At 42.8% G+C, this 22577-nt stretch overlaps 4 protein-coding genes across 8 annotated transcripts; 2 read left to right on the top strand and 2 right to left on the bottom strand.

Moving 5' to 3' along the window:
* Window positions 1–1429: 1429 nt before the first annotated feature.
* On the bottom strand, window positions 1430–12130 carry LOC124329232 (acetyl-CoA carboxylase-like). Of its 4 annotated transcripts, XM_046788302.1 has the most exons (28): window positions 11945–12130; window positions 11725–11785; window positions 11006–11099; window positions 10713–10936; window positions 10156–10279; window positions 9950–10079; window positions 9773–9885; window positions 9511–9697; window positions 9228–9430; window positions 8930–9139; window positions 8752–8862; window positions 8456–8686; window positions 8201–8378; window positions 7556–8139; window positions 6861–7488; window positions 6477–6784; window positions 6117–6410; window positions 5681–6046; window positions 5172–5619; window positions 4912–5108; window positions 4422–4848; window positions 3875–4353; window positions 3420–3805; window positions 3134–3359; window positions 2939–3067; window positions 2506–2871; window positions 2146–2439; window positions 1430–2070 (listed from the first exon to the last, which is right to left on the bottom strand). In XM_046788302.1, the coding sequence occupies exons 3-28, from the start codon at window positions 11057–11059 to the stop codon at window positions 1774–1776; spliced, it is 7194 nt and encodes a 2397-aa protein (XP_046644258.1). In that variant the 5' UTR covers window positions 11060–11099; window positions 11725–11785; window positions 11945–12130; the 3' UTR covers window positions 1430–1773. The 4 variants fall into 4 exon arrangements, with proteins under 4 accessions (XP_046644258.1, XP_046644259.1, XP_046644253.1 ...); XM_046788303.1 differs by lacking the exon at window positions 11725–11785; XM_046788297.1 differs by lacking the exon at window positions 11945–12130 and having other exon boundaries at window positions 11725–11897.
* A 268-nt stretch (window positions 12131–12398) lies between these two features.
* LOC124329248 lies at window positions 12399–15531 on the top strand. Its single transcript, XM_046788304.1, has 7 exons — window positions 12399–12657; window positions 12727–13722; window positions 13791–13989; window positions 14066–14419; window positions 14486–14659; window positions 14734–14963; window positions 15047–15531. The coding sequence occupies exons 1-7, from the start codon at window positions 12614–12616 to the stop codon at window positions 15318–15320; spliced, it is 2271 nt and encodes a 756-aa protein (XP_046644260.1). The 5' UTR covers window positions 12399–12613; the 3' UTR covers window positions 15321–15531.
* A 91-nt stretch (window positions 15532–15622) lies between these two features.
* LOC124329256 (JNK-interacting protein 1-like) lies at window positions 15623–17651 on the bottom strand. 2 transcript variants are annotated; one of them, XM_046788306.1, is made up of 8 exons: window positions 17567–17642; window positions 17379–17489; window positions 16992–17266; window positions 16792–16920; window positions 16624–16719; window positions 16116–16558; window positions 15870–16048; window positions 15623–15799 (listed from the first exon to the last, which is right to left on the bottom strand). In XM_046788306.1, the coding sequence occupies exons 2-8, from the start codon at window positions 17459–17461 to the stop codon at window positions 15727–15729; spliced, it is 1278 nt and encodes a 425-aa protein (XP_046644262.1). In that variant the 5' UTR covers window positions 17462–17489; window positions 17567–17642; the 3' UTR covers window positions 15623–15726. The 2 variants fall into 2 exon arrangements, with proteins under 2 accessions (XP_046644262.1, XP_046644261.1); XM_046788305.1 differs by having other exon boundaries at window positions 17379–17651.
* A 1749-nt stretch (window positions 17652–19400) lies between these two features.
* Window positions 19401–22248, top strand: LOC124320752 (tryptophan 5-hydroxylase 1-like). Its single transcript, XM_046783636.1, has 15 exons — window positions 19401–19577; window positions 19638–19730; window positions 19805–20012; window positions 20089–20192; window positions 20263–20330; window positions 20435–20485; window positions 20586–20684; window positions 20756–20802; window positions 20895–20990; window positions 21071–21110; window positions 21195–21321; window positions 21426–21486; window positions 21592–21766; window positions 21847–21985; window positions 22059–22248. The coding sequence occupies exons 1-15, from the start codon at window positions 19482–19484 to the stop codon at window positions 22140–22142; spliced, it is 1488 nt and encodes a 495-aa protein (XP_046639592.1). The 5' UTR covers window positions 19401–19481; the 3' UTR covers window positions 22143–22248.
* The last annotated feature ends 329 nt before the right edge of the window (window positions 22249–22577 follow it).

The raw sequence follows: 22577 nt of genomic DNA, 5'->3' as shown, positions 1-22577 counted from the left end.
TTTAGGCCTGATGCCGTCTTATATTTTCTAACAGCAAAGAAAAAAGAATTGAAAAACTCCGGGCGGAAAGACGAATGTCTTTCGAAATGGAGGGAGTGAGTCATTAAGACGTAAGAAGTTTAGGTATATTATTTGGAAGTTGTCTATTATAGTCCTACGGTGCTATATAATATATAGGCCTATAAGACTCTCTCTGTTGCGTCAATATAGCGAGAATAAGAAACCAAACGGTTGACATCGTTGGCCGTCGTCGTCGATCGGATCAAATTGGTCGACGCCAACTCCAGCTGCAATAGCGTGAAGCGCCCGATTTATTCGATGCGGATGGGCAAGTGGTTGGCCGCGGGACAACCAGAGAGAGTCCCGTCTCTCTTCAACAGCAAGGGGAAATTATACACAAGTAGGCCTATATGTAGCCTATAGTATAAATAAGTAATATACTTAAAAGATATCGTCAAAAAGAAAGAAGAAGAAGAACGAGTATTGGTCGATAGCTCCGATTGGCGTTTGTTTCCGATATCATCAAAGCGCATACACATAAGCGGGGAACAACCCATGCTAATACAGGGGAAAACCATAACGTATGTTAGTCAAGGGTTTCCCGTGACGTTCGGTATGCTTTTACGAAAGAGGAGCAGAAAAAAAGCGGGTTACATAGGGAAGAAATTTGAACCGCCAAAAATTTAGCAACCAAATTACACTAACCAAATAATAAAAAAATTATCAGTTAAACAAAATAAATGCATAATCTTATTAAAAAAAACCGAAAAATGCATTTTCTGTTCACATTTACTTAGTTAAAAACTCACAGATCCTCCCCAACTCTCTCTATTTGAAATTAGGCGCTTAGGATGCAGCGTTGCCATTTTCACAATTTACTGAAATTTCGTAACATTTCTTACACACCGACGTCTGATGGCCCCAAGGCCCCAGATTATGACGTCTGTCTGTCGGAAATTAAATAAAGTTGATATCCCTCTATTTTTTAAGATATAATTTGGGCTTGCTAAACAAAGTTGATTTTTTTACCGTTCACGCCGATTTCGGGATCGCGTCCCGCTTGAACGCCCCGGCCGCCAGTCGACAGACGTGGCTTTTCGTGTGTGTCATACCCCCCCTAACCACATTTTAGCCTCAAACCTTTTGCTAAACAAAAATCATTTTTTGGTCACCCAGCTCCCAGACTAATGGGTATGAGCATAGCCGGCGTCTTAGGACAAGGCCTCTAATGAATGACATAATATTCATTTGTTTCATACAAATCAGGTAAAGTAGCAAACTAGATATTAAATAAGTAAAATCCGACCCCACCCCTCCGAGTCGAACCTTTTTTTTTATTATTATTAATAGAAAACTTTAATCTAATAGAAAATTCGAATGAAGAGAAAATAAGATTCTTATGGCCCTGTTGGTATATGGGATACACTAGTTTCTTCCTGAACATATTCTATTTTTACTCTTTGGTAATGAGAAAAAACGTACAGAGAATCAAAAGAAGCATTAGGGAGGTATAAATTTATGCAATGATCGACACAATCAAGTTCAAAATCCAAAACTTTCACTGTCGATCTACAATAATTGGGCTCTTTACTCCAGCTAAGCTGGATGCGACGAAAACAAGTGGCGAGCATAAGATATGAAGATATAATAGGAATGCATTTTTACCGAATTCCACATTGAGAGAAATAACAGATACGGTACAGCATTTAGAAGGGCTGCACACGACGTTTGAGCTAAACGAACTTTGTCGGATCTATACGACATTGATAACAATCAAGGAACAGCACCAGGGCTGCTATCTAGAGAGGCGCTACAACTGGTCGCGGCGCTTCCAGAAGGAGCCACCGCCTGTGCTACGGGTGCAGGAGCAGGTGCCGGGGTACCGTCCAGACGACCTATGGCTTTGGCCACTTCAGCTCGCTGAGCGGGACTCAAATTCTGAACTATGTGCACAATCGAGTCCAAACCAATTTCAGGAGTCTCTTGCATTAAGGTGCGGACCTGAGCGAGGGCAAATTCCCGTTTCAGACAGCGAATGTTCTCCAGCAGAACAGGCTTCTGACATTCACCCTAAGAAGAAAACAGAACGGTTATTAAATTGATCCACCAAAAGTGTTTCTTTTTTTTTAAATCAAATAATTTTACTTTTAGTTGATCTTCAAGCCATTCGACGACGATTCGATTATCTTCCCACAAGTAACCATCAGTTGCACCTTTGTCTTCAACAAACCAACGGCGAAGCATAGCTTCGGCTTGAGGATGAGTGAGTTGCTGCTGAACTTGAATAATTTTTAAGACAGTTTCCTTCTCCAAGAGACGGCGCCGCAAGCGCCAATAGAAGTAAGTACGCGACTTCTTCCACGGAACAATGTCATGAATGACACCTTTTTCGTGCATGCGTTCAGGAGTGTCGTGCAAATCAGCGAAATAAGTTGCAACCTAAATCCAACATCAAAGAAAATGTTATTTTCAATTCAAAGGTTATACTCGTTATGATATTCATACCTGTCGGTACATAGGAGCCAGCAAATCTTCTCGTTGGTTCAACTGTTGTTCCAGACTTCGTTTGTCCGTTGGGTTCAACTCTGGCTTGGACAGTTTCTCCCGCAATCCTTGGATGACTGGATCAATACGCGCCATGGTTTTAAGCAGATCCTTGAGTTTAAACTTGACCTCGACAACACCCTCTGGTTCGAGAACACCGCCACGAGATTCGGGATCCGCATACATTTCCATGTAAGATTCGTTGATGGTTGGATCGATGACAACCCAAGCACCGCCACGAAGTTCGGCAAATGGCGGAATGTAGACCATGATAGGTTGCTTATATTCACGCAACCCATCCACAATATACGCACCGAATTTGACCACCTTAGGGAATCACCCGTGGCTGTTAATACTACTAGCTCTTACAAACTATTATCACAAGAAATTTTACCTGTTCGTACATGTCCTTCATTCCACCCGAGAAGCCGCGCCAATTGGCAAAGATAATTAAAGGCAATTCTTCGCGACTAAAATCTAGAATAGCTTGCGCTGTCTTATAAGCTGAGTCGGGGAACCACACCTATTTTCAAAGAAAAATGTTTTTAACCTAAAACTTCTGCCGGTGAAAGAAATGTAGGTATTTTACCTGTCCAGCTTGGGAAACCACTTTGGCTTCCGAATCAAGATTGGCTGGATCTGCGGGTAAGTTGAGTTCAACGGTACGCGTCTCGACAGCGATAACTCCAATGGGAATACCACCTAGTCTTGCCCTACCACAAACGACAGTTTGGGCCCAAGCGGCCATGATCTCGTCGAATGAACCTCTGTCAAAGAAACCAGATTCCCACTCGTCTGGATGGAGTGGATTTTGCCTGAAATAACAAACGACATTTCAAAATCCACATTCAAGGTATTGGGTAAAATTATTTTACCTGCCAGACAGGAGCCAACGGGGATCGTAAGGTGCTTTGGTTGGCATGTACTTTATTTCACGATCGATGGAATCGTAAATCGGGTTGATCGGCAGAGGAGCGCCCTTGCATTTGGGCATGTACGACAGCCAACGCAAAATGCTCTGGATGCCTTCCAGGTCATGAGCGTCCGTACGGTGAGACACGCCGTTGTTGTACATAATCTGAATGCCTCCGAGTTGCGAGTTCGATGTATAGACTTCCCGTCCCAGCAGTCTGTTAAGAGCACTATATCCAGTTAAAATGATGTGCGAATTTTCGATCTGAATAACACGTTGACCCAGGCGGACCAGATAAGCTCCGATACCGATAGCTCGACAAGAAACCAAGGAAATAGTCACAATATCCTAGATAGACAACAATAAATGAATTACAATTTTCGAATGGGAATTAACTTAACACTTGTGATATGTTACGTTGTAAGCTTGAGAAGATTCCCCGGCAATCATTCCGGAATGGCGGAGGTTTTCAACACCTAGACCGTCTTCTTTGCCAATAATGTCGGTAATTCTATATCGTGCTTCCCCATGTTCGTCGATCAGCTCGGCGCGGACTGAATTGAAAGCCGCAACTTTCTTGAAATCGTCCGGAGTCAAGTAAATGTACTTGAAACCCTTTTCTGGGTCGCTATTGTCGACCCACGCAACACGGAAGAGGTGTTTGATCTCTTCCGCTAGCCCAATCCTAGCTCCACTGTTGGCCGCGATGTAGATACGCGGAATTTTCAGTGATCGAGCTAACTGCGAAGCGGCCAAGAAAAGCTTATCTTCTTGAGGGCCAAACGAGCCGATCATGAAGGTAATGTCGTTGCAAATGACAATAATTTCTCGCCCAGTTTGATATTCCGGTGTGATGAGTTTAACTCTCCAGGCTACCATGCCGATATTGTTTTCTCCTAAAAGTGAATCCAATATTGCGATTAACTTAAGTTAAATGGGGCAAAATAAGATAAATCCAACATACCCGGAAGCCTTTTCTGTTCGATCAAGTTTCCTTCGACGTCCAACACCAATTCGACAGATGTAACCAACAATTCAGGAAGGATGATGTTCTCTTTCGAATTGCGAGCGATGTACTCATTCCACATACGTTTGCACGTCTGTCGGAACATATCCGGATAGTCGTAGACGTAAGTTGTGCCGTTGGATTGGGCCTGGAATCGTTTGAGCTGTAGATAATCTTTGGTCATATAAGGAGTTGAAATGGGAAGTCCATGCAGGGGTCCGTGGCGAGGCCCATATGCTTCGAATTTGACGACTCCAGTTCGTGGATCAGTCGTTTCTCTATACATGCAAATGTCCAGGTAATATCCACTCTCGTTGTTGAGGCACAGACGGATCGGAACAGTCTTGCCGTTATGCGTCTGACGAATGATCATTTTCAGCTCAGCCTAAACCCCAACAAATAAGGATGAACAAAAATAATTACATTTTAATCTGATTGTGAATGGTACCTGGAGAACGCGGAGCTTCCATAAGCGCGGACCGTAACGCATCACCATAGCCCTAACACTTTCCTCAATCTTGGAAGGATCCATAATGACCGTTGGAACAAAATTGAGAAAGATGTGATTGCAATCTGTGCGCCGGCTGTAAGGATGGGAGAAGGCTACTTCCAACTCGTCCATTGCTTCCAGTAACAATCGTTCACCTAAAAGGGAAGGCAACAATGAAGCTAAAGATAATCTAGACAAAATGCAACATGGAAATTTACCTTCGTTTTGCAAATACTCGAAAGAAGCTTCTTTTGTAATCAAATCCGAATGACGAATTATGGACCTGATGAAGAACCGATAGTCGGTAACTTCCTGGCCTTTGGCTACTTTAGCCTTGCCTAAATATAGGTGCATCTTTTGGTTGGATGTGGGTAGCGCCTCTAGTTCGTAGGTGCGTAAGCGATTTATTTCTAACTGGAAAGCGAGAGCAGGCTCGAGATGTCTGTAAATCCGATCCTCATTGAAGTTGTCTCGTGCGCGGAACGTAAAGAATTTGGGATGTTGCCGGCGGAAGAGAACGACAAACGTGATACGGCGGATACCCCGTTCAATCAGAAGAGGTCGTTTCTGTACACAAATCGCAGTAAACTTTTCGCTGAGAACAGTATCTTCCACTTCTTCGGTGTAGCGGATAGCTACATTAATTATGTGGATAGCCTCCGTGACCTTAAAAAAAAAACATTGGTTAAAACACTTAAAACAAGGATTAATTTACAAAAACAAGTACCATCTGTTTGGTTAGACTATCCATGTAAGAAGTATCTGAGAACGAATGAGAAAGGGTAACCGACTGCGAAAGCATGTTGATTCCGCAATTTTCGCCATCCGAATCTGAACCACCGTTATCAGCGCTTTCAGGAGTTGACGGGCGCGAGTCATCAAAGACTTCCATCATTTCATCGAAATGATTTTCAAAGTCCTCCAAACGAGAGAAGGCGGCCATGCAGCCAGTTCGGTTGCAGTTCTCCAAGTCAGTGGGCAAATCTATGAGGTTGGATACCTCGTCAAAACTAGGGATGTGAGACATGACCAAATTCATATTTGCAGCCTTGTTGTGAGGGATGCGATTTGGGTGGGAAGAGGGGAGTAAAAACTAGGGAAATAATTTGAAAAACCATTATTAGTGCGTGTCTGAGGTAATAGAGCAAGGCTATGTTTTTTACCTCAAAATGAACGACGCAGAGATTTTCCGAAAGATCCTTATGCTGAAGGCACGTTAGTTCATACGAAGTGTAAGAACGACGGACGTAGACCTCCAAGGCAGCCATTCTGACAGCCCGATTGGGATGTGAAAAAAAATCATGCAGTACATCAAAGATGGATGTCTCAGACATGATGAGCTTTTGGAGATTTTCAGGATGGAAATCGTGGCCATAGATGTCAATGGCTGACAAGAAAATCGATTCCATTTGATTATGACGCAGCTCGTAAGCTGGCTGGTGGGCAGCAATCAACACCTGAACAAAATAATGTATGATTAATTAATTCTTTAATAGAATATTACCGAGCTTCAATAAACATACCTGTCTGGCTCTGAGAGCCACTTTGGCATTTTCGGAGCGATTAAGCATAGTCAATTCTTTGAGAATGGTGGCCAATTCGTCGGTAAGACCCGGTTCGTGACTCCACAGATGGTCAATAAGCTGCGTGACCAACAAATTCTTCTTTGTCGTCTGCGAATGAGAAAATATCGTGGCCACAACAGCCGCCATCGTTTCCTTATTCTTTTCGCGCAACATGGATACACACTTGTCGTAATGGCCGTTTTGAAATTGGCCCTCTACTACCAAGTATTGTTTGAGTAAATCATGCACTACGGCCTTCATTCGACCTGAGGAAAAAATTAGAACAAAATTAAGAACAATTCAAAATTCACATTTTAAATAAAAATAAATCAAAAAGATTACCTCGAATTCCGTTGCGATAGCGCTGGACAAGCTGAACGATTCCTTGAGTGGTAAGGAAAAAGACATCACGATCGGCCCGCTTCTGTAGTGTTGCGGCGTGAGTGTCAATGACGCTAGCCACTTGCTGACTAGGAAATTGAGCAAGGACGGAAGTAATGTTACTTGCGTAAAGAGCCATGAGCTTGCGGATTTTCTTTTCGACCGAAGCAGGGATACGGCCAGAGATGGATGAGATAACATCCTGCAACTCCAAAAGGGGTAAACTGGGATCCTTAAGGACCGTCATCATCTTCTCAATGGTTTCTTTGATTTTGGGCTGGAAAAATGGATCAGGTAGGCAATATCCAGCAAAGATATTATCCATGACAGAACGGCAGCTTTGATAGATTTGATTCAATTTGTCTCCCCATACAGGGAGGGTGGAGCCTGGCTCACTTTCTCGGAAACGCCCAGTAAACATTTGAACGCGCTGAATGCGTGATGCATCATCTAAATCCAAGTGGGCGATGATGGCCCCCGAATCTAAAATTGCTCCAGGGCGCTTGTTGTAATATAAGCAACCCGACTCGGTAACAGTGACCGTCATCACCATTTTCATTACCTCAATCTCCGCATACGCTTGGCCGGCCTGTATTGATCAAATAAAAGTTAGTTTCCGCTTGATGACGGCGCATTAATCAAACAAGTTTACTTACTTGGACATGGCCTCCTTCCTCAACCATAAAGCCAAGAAGTTTGCCAGCGGTAGGCGTGCGAAGGATTGTGGGGTCGTTTTCTTTTTCGAAAATACAAGTCTGATTGCCAATGACGACCCGGTAACGATCCACCTCCTCCTTCATGTAGGTATTGTAACTGGCTCCATCGACAGAAAGGAGAAGCGATCCATCGGCAAGCCTGTGCATCTCCAGCTCTTTGTAAGAGCCGTTGAGTGCCAGGAAGTAGCTGTTGGGCCCAGATTTTGTGGTTTGCATTTTGTATTTAGTTCCTTCGTAAATCAGCTCCACCTCCGCACAGTTGGTCAATGTGTAGGCTGGAAGGACTTGGCCTCTTTCTAATGAAGCCTGGAAGTGCTGGAACGAATTAAGTATAGTTTGATCGGCAACGTGCAGCGAACCGCAAATAACAGCCAGGAGCTGATCAGGTTTCTCCGACTTGAACCGTTGAGCGATCATAGCGTCTAGCCATGTTGTACTGATGTTATTTCTCTGAAAATCTTCTGTTTCCAAGAGTGTAATCAAATACTCTACTGTGGTGCGGAAATCGCCTCGAATTGATAATTCTATTGAAGAAGACAATAAGGATTAGATGGACCCAAGAAAGAACGGAAACGGGGAAAATACCTTTAAGAGCAATGACCATATTTTCACGAGCTTCTTCGCGGTCTTCGCCCCATGAGAAGCAATGTCCGAATTGTGAGTCGGCAAATTCATGCAATCCGCCAGATGCTGCCACGCTAAAATAACCCCAAACATTCTTGGACGAACGGAAATTCAATTCTTGTACTGTACCAGAGCTGGGCTATATGACGGACGAAAAAAAAAAATGAATGAACAGATTGTTATCGATAAATGAGTACAAAAATTAAGCAATCGTACTTTGAATCCCTCCTCTGGATTCTCGCTCGTGATACGGGCAGCGATTACGTGCCCCCATGGAGTAGGAGGATTAGGAGGGTTATCGAAATCAATGGGTATGTTATCCCAAGGATTAAGACGGTATAAGGTACGAATCGATTTGATTCGATACAAAGGAATACCCATAGCAATTTGTAGCTGAGCAGCTGGCAAATTCACGTCTGACACCATCTCTGTGCAAGGATGCTCAACCTGTCATTTAGAAAGAAAATTGAATTAACTCAAGAAGAATTAAGAAAAATGGGTGAAAATAAAACCTGCAAGCGAGGGTTCAATTCCAAAAAGTAGAAGCTTCCGTCCGCTTCGTATAGATATTCGACAGTTCCCGCACTAACGTATCCGACCATTTTAGCTAGACGGACAGCAGCCTAACACCATCAAGGAAACTGGTTAAAAATCCAATCGTTTTTTGCAGATGCCAAGAAGTCAAGACACCTTTTCCATTTGTTCAAAAATGTGGGGTGGAGCGATAGCACAAGGAGCTTCCTCAATGATCTTTTGATGACGTCTTTGAATGGAACAATCTCGACCGAAAAGCGAAATGGCATTTCCATATTGATCGGCTAAAATCTGCACCTCCAAGTGATGAGCGCAACCGGCTGTCTTCATAATGAAAATTGGTGAACCTTGGACCTCCGCTTGGACCTAATTAAGTCAAATTTATAAAAATCTATCAGTCAGTACATAATCATAGTTTAATGATTAGTCGGTACTAATCTGTAACAAGAGTAACCTGGCGAAAGAGGTTGGCAAAATCGTCGGCAGACTCAGATTTCCGGATGCCCTTACCACCGCCACCTTCACTAGCTTTGATCATGACCGGAAATCCGATCCTCTGAGCGGCCTCCAGACCTTCCTCTGCTGATTCAACGCATCCCTTCCGGTACAACTCTGTCGAAATTTTTATCCGCTTATCGCGAAACTCAGCCTTGAGTCCTACAAATCAAAGTGGGAAGTAAATAGGATAAGATCATTTGTTCATTCGGTTCAAAAACTGTGGGAAAGTTCAGGCTTACCAGACCCAGACCACGAAAGTGTTGGGATATCGGCCGTTTGGGCTACAATACTTGAGGCTATTTTATCACCTAGCGCCCACATGGCCTTTTCTGGCGGCCCAATGAAAGCAATGCTATTCTTGATCAATAACTCTGGAAGTTTAGGATTTTCAGACGCGTGACCCCAGCCAGCCCAGACGGCTTGTACCTGGTGAACGAGGAGAAAACAAACCGGTTTTGTTTATACAACACGATAAATTTATGCATTCTTCGTTGGTACTACCTGCATACGCTTTGCAATGTCCAAAATCAGCTCAACATTAGCATAATTGTTGTTGTTGGTTCCACCGGGGACTGGTACGTAGTGGTCAGCCATTTTTATATACTCCGCGTTAGCTGTTAAAATTCAACACATGGACTAAGTTTTTTTTTTTACATTGATGTGGAAATAATGAAGTACCTTTCAAGTCTTCAGGCGTAACCATAACGACGAAGCGGATGGCCCGTTCGTTCCGAAACATTTCATAAGCCCATCTGCGTATAGAACGCATACACTTGACAGCTGCGATTCCATTGTTGGCAATCAATACCTATAGATTTCAAGAGATATCAAAATAAAGCACTCACACCACTGACATAGACAACACAGGAGACACCATTACTCACTCGATTGATTACACGATTGCCGCCAAACTGTCTAACAAATTCCTCTGGTGTAGCCACGTTGAGGTCCTTATTGAGCTCCATTCCGCGTTGCTTCACACGCAAATGACTCTGCGACATAGTAGCTCTACATTTCAAATGGGAAAACAATCACACTGGGAGCCAAGGAGAAGCGTCACTCCACAAAATAAAAAGAAACAAATGCTCTCTTCAGTCATTGGAGAATGGCAAGGGTCTTCCGATATGGGCGACGTCAGAAACGATCTAAAGGCCGCTCGTTATCACACAGTCTAGAATCCTGTTCTGTTTTGTTTTTGTTTCAACACATTTAAAATGCTTTATCAGCTCCCTACTGACAGTAAATGAAAAAAAGTTGCCATCCCGTAATTCGAGCCACACGCTTCTGAACTAAAATGGGGAGTCATCCTTATCCCTGATCACCCACCCCACTCGTGGATAAGATTTTCTGAAGCGTGTTGGAATGAAACACTGCGTAGAAGCGCGGGAAAATGGTTGGACTTTAAAATTAAAAAATGGGGGTACGTTGACCCGTATATTACCTCATCAAAGATTTCTGATGCTTAGAGTTTTTGCTGTCTTGGCCGTTAGTGGAAGAATCATCTGATATAGTGTCCTGGCTACCAAGAGAGATGACATCCTCACACAAGTCTCCACTGCCGTTGCTGATACTTTCCTCCTCTTCCTTATTGGTAGATGCTGACACCGGACGGGGATTTCCGCTCTCTCCAACACCGTCGGATCCCACCAGGAAACTGACCTGCACCCATAGTCATGATAAGAATTTGTTTGTTATTTTTTGCGACTTTAACTGTGAAATGTTTCATAGCCTTACTTGATTGGGAAGACGTACGGAGTTGTTGCTAGTTGATCCTCGATTTTCGGCCATATCTGGGGTATCGGTCAAGTTAACGGCCGTTTCGGCCAACCTGCAAGGAGGCAGAATGTGAGTGAAATCGGACTCGCACTGCATGCTGCTGGCGTGTGTGTGACGTAAAGCGTCCATGAATGGAAAGCGCTCTAGACCCCCAACTTTCTCTACCCCAGGCGATCAAGATTTTATCAACACTTGCTTTCGTCGACTACGTAATACCCCCAAGTTTCACTGGAAAACCCAATGTTTTGAACTCAATTTCTAATGAAACACCCCCATTTTGTCAAGGGCAGAATCATATTTTTGACCATCATTCTTAGAAACTGACAGCTAAAGGAATGTTGTGAACAGGTTTTTAAAGGTGAATGAACGGGGTTGGGGCCATCTGGCTGTGTTCCGCCTTCTAAAAATCGCCTTAATGACGGTCAGGCAGCTTTGAGCGATGGATAAAACTAAATGCGCATTGAGATACATTTTTCTCAAGGAAGATATATTTTGAACAATTTTTTATCAGCAGCAGGTAGATGAAAAGCACAGAAATTTGATTTTGAGAGCAAATTTTGTTTTCTTTAAAATCTTTAAATTCTGTAAATACTACCCAAACATAGGAAAGTGCCCCACTTAGATGCTTTTTAAGTTAAGTAAACATCTTACTCTCAATATTTAAAAAAGAGTTCTACCTGTTTGTGAAAGCCTGAGAGACAAAGTTCCAGATGGTGTTGCAATAACTGAGTTCAAAATCTGTATCGGTATCAACAAATGGAAATTCAAGTTGAGGACAACTTTGCATTGAACCAGGATGACACTATTGAATTAGGTGCTGTTCCTGGAACAGGCGCTGAACTACTAGACGGATGCTATGACTGCTTTCTCCCGAAAACCAGAAGAAGACATTTTTACCTGAGGTTTCAGAAGTAGGCCACCAGACTCCCGGAACACACAAGAAGATTCAACTCAAACAAGAGAATTTTTAGCGAGATTTGGCGTGGGTGAAAACTTCAAATAAATTACAATAAAAACATCTGAAATAAATAATAAAAACTGGGAGGGTAGTCGATTGGTCGCAACAATAAATAACTATTTAGTTCCGAGTTCCGACTAAATAAGGGGCTCTAAGATTTGCAAACATCTGTCGTCTGCTGTTTGTCAATGGCTTAAATTACTATGGTAACGGGACTAGGATATGCAATATCATTTAAAATAATTTGTTATGATGATTTAAAAAGAATGTTTATTTTGAGAACAAAAAATATTATAATAATCTATTTCGTGATTAAAATGTACAATTTTACAAAATGCATTACCTTCACGAATCACGATATCCCATTTGACAACGGTGTTGACTTCAAAATTCAAAATTCGTCTAGACGGTTTCTCCATAACGTCGACGCTCTGGTGGGCTGCCCCTGATTAGACGCGTAATTTTGCCAACTCGTTTAGGAAATCATTTGATTAAGAGTCAAAACGTGTGAAGGAAAGCTGCAATAAGTTGGGCTGTCACCTTTGTCAGAAATAGTTGCATAGTCAATAAGCTTCTGCTAAGATATAATCTGGCTTTCATAAAGAAAAATGGAGCAGTCAGAAACAGTTCTAGACAAAGATGCAGAAATTAGGTAAGCTTGAAGATATCCAACATTTTTCAAACTACTAATTTATGCTAATATCTTAATAATGTTTCATAGGAGATTACTCGAGGAAAGACGTGAGGAAAGGAAACAGAAACTGCTGGTGAGATTGGGTCGCAATTTGAGTAATCCTCTCAGTGTTTCATCTTGGGAAGCACTGACGGGAACATTGAGAAGCAAAAAAGCACCAACGAGCGCTGTCAAATCCAAAGAACCTGTTCAAGCCCAAATTGAAAAGGAAGTGAAACCAAATGTTTCATCCTGGGATGCCTTGAGAGGATCGTTGAAAAACAAAAAAGGAACAGTAAAGGCAACTACAGTAACCAAACCTAATGAAGCTGTTGCTGTTAAAGTAGAAAATGCTGCCAAATCTGAATCAAGACCAATTAAAAGAACTTTATCATTTGGTCAGACTGCAACAAGTCTTAAAAGAACCAATTTAGCTAATGGAGGAGCCACACTGAAACGAGCCACATCATTCAAATCCATCCCAACCTCAGCTAAAAAGCCTGTTGCCCCTCCAGCTACTCAACTAACCAGCGTACAAAAACAGAAGCTGACAGTTCCCTGTTCTCCCAATTTCACTAACCGTACAAAGCAACAAACAGCAGCCATAAAGTCTGTACCTGTGGCTTCAAGCACTAAACCTGTTGCTGTAAGTAAAAGAGCACCGGTTCAATTACCCAGGTCATTTCAACCTGTTTCATCATCGTCGGAGAAAGCCCTAGACACGGCAGAAACTGTTCCTGAGGTCATTAAGCGTAAGTCTTCATCATGGATGATACCAATGACTCCAGAGAGGAAAGCATCCCCTTCCAAGACTGGTCCGAATGCCCAGCACACACCGAACGTCAAGCCTTTCATCCGGAAGTCGTTTAGCGAGTCGAAGACTGTTTCGAACCGTTCGGTTCAAATCAATCGTTCCGTCAGCTCCGTTTCGATGATTCGACCATCGACTACAACTCTTCCTCGTAGGAGCGTCGCTCCCAGCCTTCTAGGAAACGACAGCAGCAGGCGTTCAGTTTGGGGTGTCTCAAAAGAACCTTCTGAAAAGTAAGTGATTTCTTTTCCTCCCTGGAGAAGAGGAATTTATTTGTTAACCCTTTCATTCCTTTGCATAGGGAAAAGGTACAGCATTGGTTGGAAAAGAGAGGCCGCAGCGTTGCTAGTTGTCGCCACTTGGGATGTTTAGGTCACCAGATCAAGGACTTCAAAGTGCCAGAGCGAAAATCTAACAGCGTCAAGAGCATCCGGACCGGCCGACTTGATGTCACCGGAACCGTCGAAGGAAGTGTGTGTGCTTCCCCTATACTACTCAAGGTATTAACATTTAAAACGATTACGATTTATAAACAAATCAGTTTGACTTATGCAAGGATCATTTTGACATTTCTAGCGCAAGTCTTCGGTGATGAACACCACTTTTGAAAAAGAAGATGACGATGAACAACGCGTGTTGACACCACCACCTCAACCAGATTTTGAAAACGAATCAGATGAAGCCGCAGCCCATTCGCCGCGCAATTCATCAATTTTAAACGTAACATTTGAAAAGGAAGACGATCAAGAGAACCAAGATTTGCCCGCAGCTTCGCCGATTTTGAAGGAAAACTCTGCGATCGATGAGGAGACGGACAACTTCCACACTCCAACGGAAATAAACAAGAGAGATTCAGTCTTGGATCTCACCGATTTGCAGGAAGGCCGCGTCGACTCGCTAATGGAGACCATTTCGGCCCTATTCAACGAGGTATGTTCCAACAATTCCTGACCCGAGAGAGCTGTCTAATATAATGCGAATGATTTTATATTGCAGCCCGTCTATCCTGAAGCCCAAATCGAGAGCTGGCTCAATCAATCAGAAGCAGCTTTCCCAGCAGTCAAGAGCACGGCTCTCTACTGGGACATTAAAGCCCGTTTGGAAGAGCGGCGTGGCAACACTATGGAAGCCCTTGACATCTACAGCCAAGCCCTTGAAAACAAAACCGAGGTACAGTATAAACAGTTGGGCCTCATTTGAGCGATGGCGCGGTGTATAAAATTTACCCCCGTTTGTTTCTCCAGTCTTTAGATACGATGAAGCAGTTCTTTGACGGCTTTTTGTTGCGCATCGGATCAAATATGCCCACGGGCCAGAGAACACCGCTGCTTAAAAGTTTGGGAGTGGAGACTCCTTTGATCCGCCAAAGCCGACGTTTGACTCCCCGCCGCCCTTTGTTGGACTCGGCTCAAGCTTTTAATTCTACGACCATCAAGTACGAACTGAAGCTCAAACAAGTCTTCGATACCATCGAGTAAGTTGTGTCTCCATTTATGCAGTTCCGTATTTAAAAAAAAAAAAAGAACTCGTTCTGATTGACTGTCTTTTAACGTTTAGTCAAAAACAACAAGAGAACAATACTCCTAGCCTCAAGAAGAAAGCGACGAAGACCCCGATGAAATTCAATACGGCTTCCAACAGAGTATCAGTAGCCAGCGAGTGCCCATATCAATTGGTCGCCACTCCAGTCAGGCGCTCAATGAGACCCAAAAAGGGGATGGTCACTTTAAACGAACAAGTTTTGTACGTCGGCCAACTGGATGAACTTTCGCCTGGCACCAGAAGCAAGGCCGTTGTGCGTAAAAACAACGCCTTAACCACTGATCTCTGAATCTACTTAATTGTGGAACCCAGAATTCAAAGCATAATCTTCCAGTTCTGTCCCATTTCCCATTGTGTTTCTTTTTCATTCTTTTTTTCCATTGCATTTTCGTTTTGTTTTAAGAAAAAATTTGCATTCTCGTCCGAAGTAGATGTCCTGAATTTGATTTCAGTATTATTCGCCCGTGGAAATGGTTTCAATAAATTTCGGTTATACCAGTTTTCTACCATTCGTCGTGACTGTATATTGGTATATTGATTCACGTTGAATGAGCAGCTTGTGAAATGAAGCACTCTAGAAAAGACGAGAAGAAATATGCCACTCCGTTTATCACAAGGAGAGATGTGAGAGTTTAGAGGAAGTATGGGGGAATGTAAATATAATAACGATTATCAAAAGTGCTGAGATGAATAAATTACTCCATGTAGAACTCGTGAATCGGGTAGGCCAACTCGATGAATTTACGACAGAACCGTTGAAACGCTCTCCTACAGCCAAATGATTTCATTTTTTACATTTTGAAAATAGAAAATTAATAATCGTTTCTATGTTTAATACCCGATAGCTTCTGCTACGTGACGAGTTGAGCCGTTACCCTGAAAGACATGACAGGCGAACCGCTCTTCAGTCGGATGTTTGGTGATGAAGCCGAGGTAGTGCTGCTCACTAGGATGAAACCCGCAGAACGTGACATTCTTCAAAGCGAAAAAGTAATCGTGACACGGGAATCGGTCCATCTGTCGTGTGTGTTTCCAACCGTGAATTAATTGAAACGAAATAGAGAGAGCTAGTCAATACTCTTACGTCATTTTCTTTGCACTTGTCCATGACGTGAAGTCCCTGGTCGGAGATTTCTAGAAAACAAGGCTGCGGGTGGGTGACGGGAGATTTGCGCATCCGTTCAACGGCCGAACAGATCACCTGCTCGCCTTTGTTGACCATCGTTTCGACCGATCCCAAAAAATCCAGGGCGTAGCGCTCCTTGTTGACCCGCCGTCCGTCGGGATCGAAATCGTAATCGACGTCGACGACGTAAGCCGCTGGGAAGATTCCTCGACGCTGAGTTCGCAGGTTGATCCCGTCACACCAGCAATCGTCGGCCTCCTGCTGGACGTAAACAGGATCTCCGATGTCGATGTCGATCTCGTCAGAGTGTCGGCCGGTGAATTTGTGCAGACCGCGGTGTGTAGCCTCGACGTCGGTCAGCACCGGGAGTGATTCGGCGCTCGGCGTCGAAGACGCAGTATCTGTTTTAATTTTTTAATTCAATTTGTTATTAATTTCAATGGTATTATTGTAAGGGGGAAATAACCTTTTGAGCCTTCTGGCGAATGAGCCGTCGAGTCTCGTCCGGAATCGCCATCCGTCCCTGGCCAAACGTCAGATTCACAAGGACTGTGTTCCCCTGCTGTTTATTTTTAATAAACGGAACTTTGGATGATTGTTTTGTTATTTGGACAATTGGAAATAATTATAGTACCTCGGTAGTGAAGGTGAGGCTTGAAAAAATGGCGATGACGGTGTTCGGATACTAATGAAATGCACGACGACCCGATATCCAATTGCGATAGCTCGTCGGCGAGGGATGGCGTTCGTTTGAAATCCAATTCTGTGTGCACAATTGCTTAGATATTGATCCTTTTTTTTTTTATTTCGATAAAATATGTTTTGATAGTTTACTTTGATGAATTTTCGGGATTTCTGGTAGTTTTCTTCTTTTCCTTTCGAGTGGCTTGTGATTGATTTCCTTGACAGGATCGTTGTCTGCACCATCTTCTGGATGAGGAGCTGCTGGTACATTTTCTGTCGTCCCAAGGGAAGTTTGGACAATTCCGGTGCTTCCCTCTTCAACGATCGTCGATTCCCGTTTGGCAAACGGAAACTCGGTAGCACAAGATGAAAGTAAGCCCTCGAAATTCGGCAAATCGTCACAGGGCGTGATGTCGTGAACCAAACTGCATAAATATGCAAAACAAAACGATCTGATAATATACTGAAACCCCACCCCGCTATAGTCTAACATAATCAATGAAACAGCCCAAAAGTCAAATGATGACAACGACTTACGTGTAGCACTTGGCTGACGCTCGTATGTGCTGAGGTAATCGATCGAAATGCAGACGAAACTCTTCAAACTCGGAATCGGCCATGATTTTCGGTTACAACCGAAAACAGCAGCTGAAGAAATGAATTCGGCAAATAATAATGTGTATATTAACAACTACTACTCGTTTCTACAGAATTCGGCTATTTACTGAACAAAGTCTCGACCGAATAAGTTTCCGATGCGTATACATATACGGCCGACTTTTGGGGTGCTGGATCGTGCCGGATCCTCTATACGTGCCAACGGGAGTATGTAGAGAGAGGTGTGGCTGTTGCCGAGTTAGTCCCCCGGATTGCGCATGCTCACGGGGCGGTTGGTGTTCCAGTAGGATGACATAGCCTGAGTGAGCCAGAAAAGAAATGTGTCCCGAGACCATGGAGATATTGATTTTTTCCCAAATTTCTTTTTCAAGTCAATTTATGTTCCTCCTCCTGTGTGTTTTTGATAAAAACTCAACACGCACGACGCGGGTCGATTCATCTAAGGAATGGGCATCTCTAAGCAAAACACTCCGTCACTAACGTCGTCGCCGATTAGTATCTACGTTTTAATTAAATCAGCGTGTGGGCGTATAGGCCACTGCGCAGCGCCAAAGTGAGAAATACTTAAACGCGTTGGCACGACTTAACATCGTTTCCAGATGATAATCTTCATCGGCTATCACGCAATACACGGATATAATCTGAGCTTTTTTCTACGTGCGTGTAGGTGGAGAGTCCTATAATAACGGATGGGATTTCTTTTAACTGTCACCAAACCACATCGTAGATCACGGCCAATTTTTCTTTTTTTTTCCTTCCAGCGGATACGTTCTGTCCGCCCATATCGTCGATATATCGGCGACCTTAATCAGATGATGGAATGCGCTGCTGCGCGGAGGAATTGTAAAAAATAAAATAAAGAAAACGCGGAATAGATAGACTGTACGTCACTTGCTTTGGAACCCAGAAACTTTTAAACTCAGCGATTGGGAATGTATAAAACGATCGGAATCGAAATAGATTCAACAAACGGCACCAAATAAGAATAAAGGCAGTTTATGGATTTCTTTTATTTCTTTTAACCTTTTGTTATCTGGCGTTTGTTTATACAAGAGCGCCAATGCATTCAACCGGAAGGTTCATCCACTCTGGCCGTTGGGAATAGATGTTGATACATTAGAAACGATTCTGAGCGTCGGGACGCTGATTATGGAATCGTTTTTATTTTTCTTTCTTCCCATCCACTTCTCTCTCCCCCGCCAGTAGGTCGACGCTGTGTCTATATAGGGCCTGGAGATAGATAAATCCATTCGATGCCCAGCAGCAGCAGCAGCCATCAAGGCGAAAAGCGCCAGATCGTCAAGAGCCACTCTAGAGAATTGCAATATCCATCTGATTACTGAACCAACTGACTCTGTTGAATAGTAATCACCTAGTCAATTCAACAGAAGCTTCTGGAAATTCTTTTTTCGGTATAACTACGTCGACAAATGTGCATATAAGATGACGCCGCTTGTTCAACCAACCTGGACTGCTATAGTAGTCAGTAATGTTCAAAAGGCGACTATTGTTCACCTTTTTGAAAAAATAAAATCTAAACTTTTTATTCAAACTCGGAGATGACGTATAGTAGATCTCGTCATAACAATAGCGCGTAATGATCATTATTACTATATACAGCAGGTCTTTACGGTTTTTTGAAACCGTCACACAATTGGTTTCGTCAGACAATCGACAGGCATATCTCCGTGCAGACTATAAAATATCGTTGAAAGGCTGACACACAAGCCAAAAGGATTTGTTGAAGAAATGGATCCTGCTGGATATACGATTCGATATCCAGATGAAGCCAATCGGCGCTATGAGAATTGGATGCGTGCGCGTGGGCGAATCAAGAACCATCCGGCCGGTTGCTGCTGGCTCAACACGGTGTGTCGCTCGGACTCGGGGGGTATATAAACCTGCTGGCCTACTGCTCCGTCTTCAACCTTCCAGCATTCATTTCTATACATCATCCGTCGTGTGTCAGATTTTCATAGTCGGATTTTCTCTCTGCTGCGATTCTATACCAATAAGTTTGAAATGAGCGCATCCGGCAAAGGTCTCCTCGGTCTTTGGCTGTACAGGATGGGCGAAGAAGAGTGGAAGATGAAGGATTCTTATCACACCGATCGAGAAGTATGTTTAATCATTTATTTTAATTAAATACGATTCAATTGATTGTTTAATGGCAATTAGATGGAACCCAAAACTGGCACCAAAACCAATACGATGATCTTCTCATTAAAAAATCAACCGGGAGGATTAGCTCGAGCCCTCAAAGTGTTTCAAGTTGGTCTATTTATAATTCTAATTTAGCGATTCATTCTTTTTATTTTTTTAAATTGCACGTTTTATGATTGAAGGCTAAACGAGTGAACGTCGTGCACATTGAATCGCGTCCTTCGATGCGCCGGAATTCGCAATACGAGATTATGGTGGACGTCCAGTGTAACGACAATCAAATGGCCGAGCTGATCGCTTCGCTTCAAAGTGAAGTGGCCGCCGTCAAATTGGCCGAATTCGACATGGGAGTCGATCCGCCAATGTCGCCGGCTATTGGCGGAAGTTTCGGTAAGTTTTCGTCAGCAGTTAGTATAACAAAATTTTAAAAGTGGCGGGCCTAATAACTGCGGAATGACATGAAAAGATAATTTTGACGAAATGATCTGCTGGTTCCCGCGTCGCATTTCCGAACTGGATCAAAGCCAGCGCGTTTTGCTTTACGGTGCGGATTTGGACGCTGACCATCCGGTAAAAAAATCTTGAAATAATTTTTGTTTAACATTATATTTAAATTGATTTGTCGTGATTTTTCCTAAAGGGATTTAAAGACCCCGTCTATCGTAAGAGGCGAAAGTATTTCACCGACGTGGCCATGGCTTATCGCTAGTAAGTTCCTTCTAGAATATAATACCAAGTATACTATAAAATACAATAATCAATTCTGTTATGTTTTTCATTGATGTCTTGATTTGATCGAATCCTATACCCAGCGGAGAGCCCATTCCCAGAGTCGAGTACACTGCGGAGGAGATCAAAACCTGGTAATCAATTCAATTCGACGCATTATTTGATATTGTCCGAATGCTGGGTTATTATTACCGAATTCTTTTATTGACTGTTGAGTAACATTTATACTTACAGGGGGGTTATCTTTTCCGAGTTGCACAAACTTTATCCAGTCTACGCTTGCAAAGAATATTTAGAAAACTGGCCTCAACTGGTCAAATACTGTGGTTACAGGTACATCTGAATTATCCAAAAGTTCATTTGACATTGGGCAGCAATAATAACTCAAACATTTCCTTTTCCAGGGTGGACAATATTCCGCAACAGGCGGATCTAAACAACTTCCTAAAACGTAATAACACACTTATACCTTTTTAAAGCTTTTTTTTTTTGTTGGTTCACTGTGCAATTCTGTTTCATAACTGTTTTTTAATTTATTAACAGGGAAAACGGGATTTACTATTCGACCGGTTGCCGGTTACCTGTCGCCAAGGGACTTCCTGGCTGGATTGGCTTTCCGAGTTTTCCATTGCACTCAATGTAATGATTCATTCAAATCCTGATGGTATATTTATCATTTCATTCTCAACAAATGTTTTATACGACTATATTGATCACAGACATCCGCCACAGTTCGGATCCGTTCTACACTCCAGAACCGTATGATCAAAGTTTCAATGATATTACCGTTTCAATTGCTTGCCCATTATTAAATGTGTTACTTTTACGCGAAACTTTTGGCAGTGATTGCTGTCACGAACTGCTCGGCCACATGCCATTATTGGCTAATCCGAGTTTTGCGCAATTCTCGCAGGAAATCGGATTGGCTTCACTGGGCGCCACGGACGAGGAAGTCGGCAAACTCGCTACAGTGAGCTTGAAAAATTCCTTTTGATTTCAATCAACAATGAATAAATTATGCAGATTTTTTTTGGGGGGGTTGTTTGTTAAAAATAACGCTGTTTGTTTGTTTAGTGTTATTTCTTCACCGTCGAGTTTGGTTTGTGCAAAGAAAACGATACTCTCAAGGTTTACGGTACGTATCAATCACCACCAGCGCATTTCCTTATTTAATTTTATTTTGCGGTTTCCATTTTGTGTTTTGTTTGTTAACAAACGATTTGGCGTGTTGCAACAACAGGTGCGGGACTGTTATCGTCCATCGCCGAGTTGCGTCATGCACTCTCGGACGAAGCCAAACCGAAGATCAAGCCATTCGATCCGGAGGTAACCGCTCACGAGGAATGCATCATAACGTCGTTTCAAAACGCTTACTATTACTCGGAATCCTTTGAGGAATCCAAGGAGAAAATGAGGTTTGGACAACAACAACAACAACAAATACCAAAGCCGATTCATCATCACTTTTTCTCTTGTGTACATAATAAATCTACAGGAAATTTGCGGCTACCATCAAACGTCCGTTTGGCATCCGCTACAATCCGTACACGCAAAGTGTCGAGGTGCTCAGCTCGGCTGAGAAAATCGTCGGTCTCATGTCGGAATTGCGTGGCGACTTGTGCATCGTTCACAACGTATAATTTCCTTTATTCAACAACCGTTTGACTAACAAAACCTTAATTTATTCAAATTATCCTTATTATTAAGGCTCTGCAAAAGATTCACGAACAGGACGATTCCATCAACGTTGATCAGCTGGCCAGCATTCTCAACAAAGACATGCCCATCTAAATTGACATTATTAACTATTATCTCGACATTCAAATTATCCATCAAATATAATATCTATATCAAAGCTTTTAGAAGACATTAGCTTATAATCACGACACACGTTGTATTAGACATAAATAAGAAAACCAATGCATCAATAAAAAAAAATAAAAAAATGAAGAGCTGCCAAAGGTCAAATGAAACAATCAATTCAATTCAATTCAATTCAAATAAATAAGGCCGAGCTGTCAAGAGAAATAAATATCGATCACCCAGCTTTGGGGATATCCCTCATCATTTTGCGCATGAATCCGCTGAAAAACTTCCACACCTTGTTGACGGCGTACTGTTTGGCGCAATAGAGACCGTGAGTGGCGTCGCTGGCCCGCTGGAACGTGGCCACGAAGCTGTTGCCGAAATCGAAAAACGAATTGCCCGTGCCGAGAGTTGGGATGG

Source organism: Daphnia pulicaria, chromosome 1, assembly GCF_021234035.1.
Source record: "Daphnia pulicaria isolate SC F1-1A chromosome 1, SC_F0-13Bv2, whole genome shotgun sequence".
In the NCBI taxonomy this organism is placed as follows: Eukaryota; Metazoa; Arthropoda; class Branchiopoda; order Diplostraca; family Daphniidae; genus Daphnia; species Daphnia pulicaria.
Note: the sequence above shows the minus strand (reverse complement) of the source record. Positions and strands in the feature narration are given on the sequence as shown.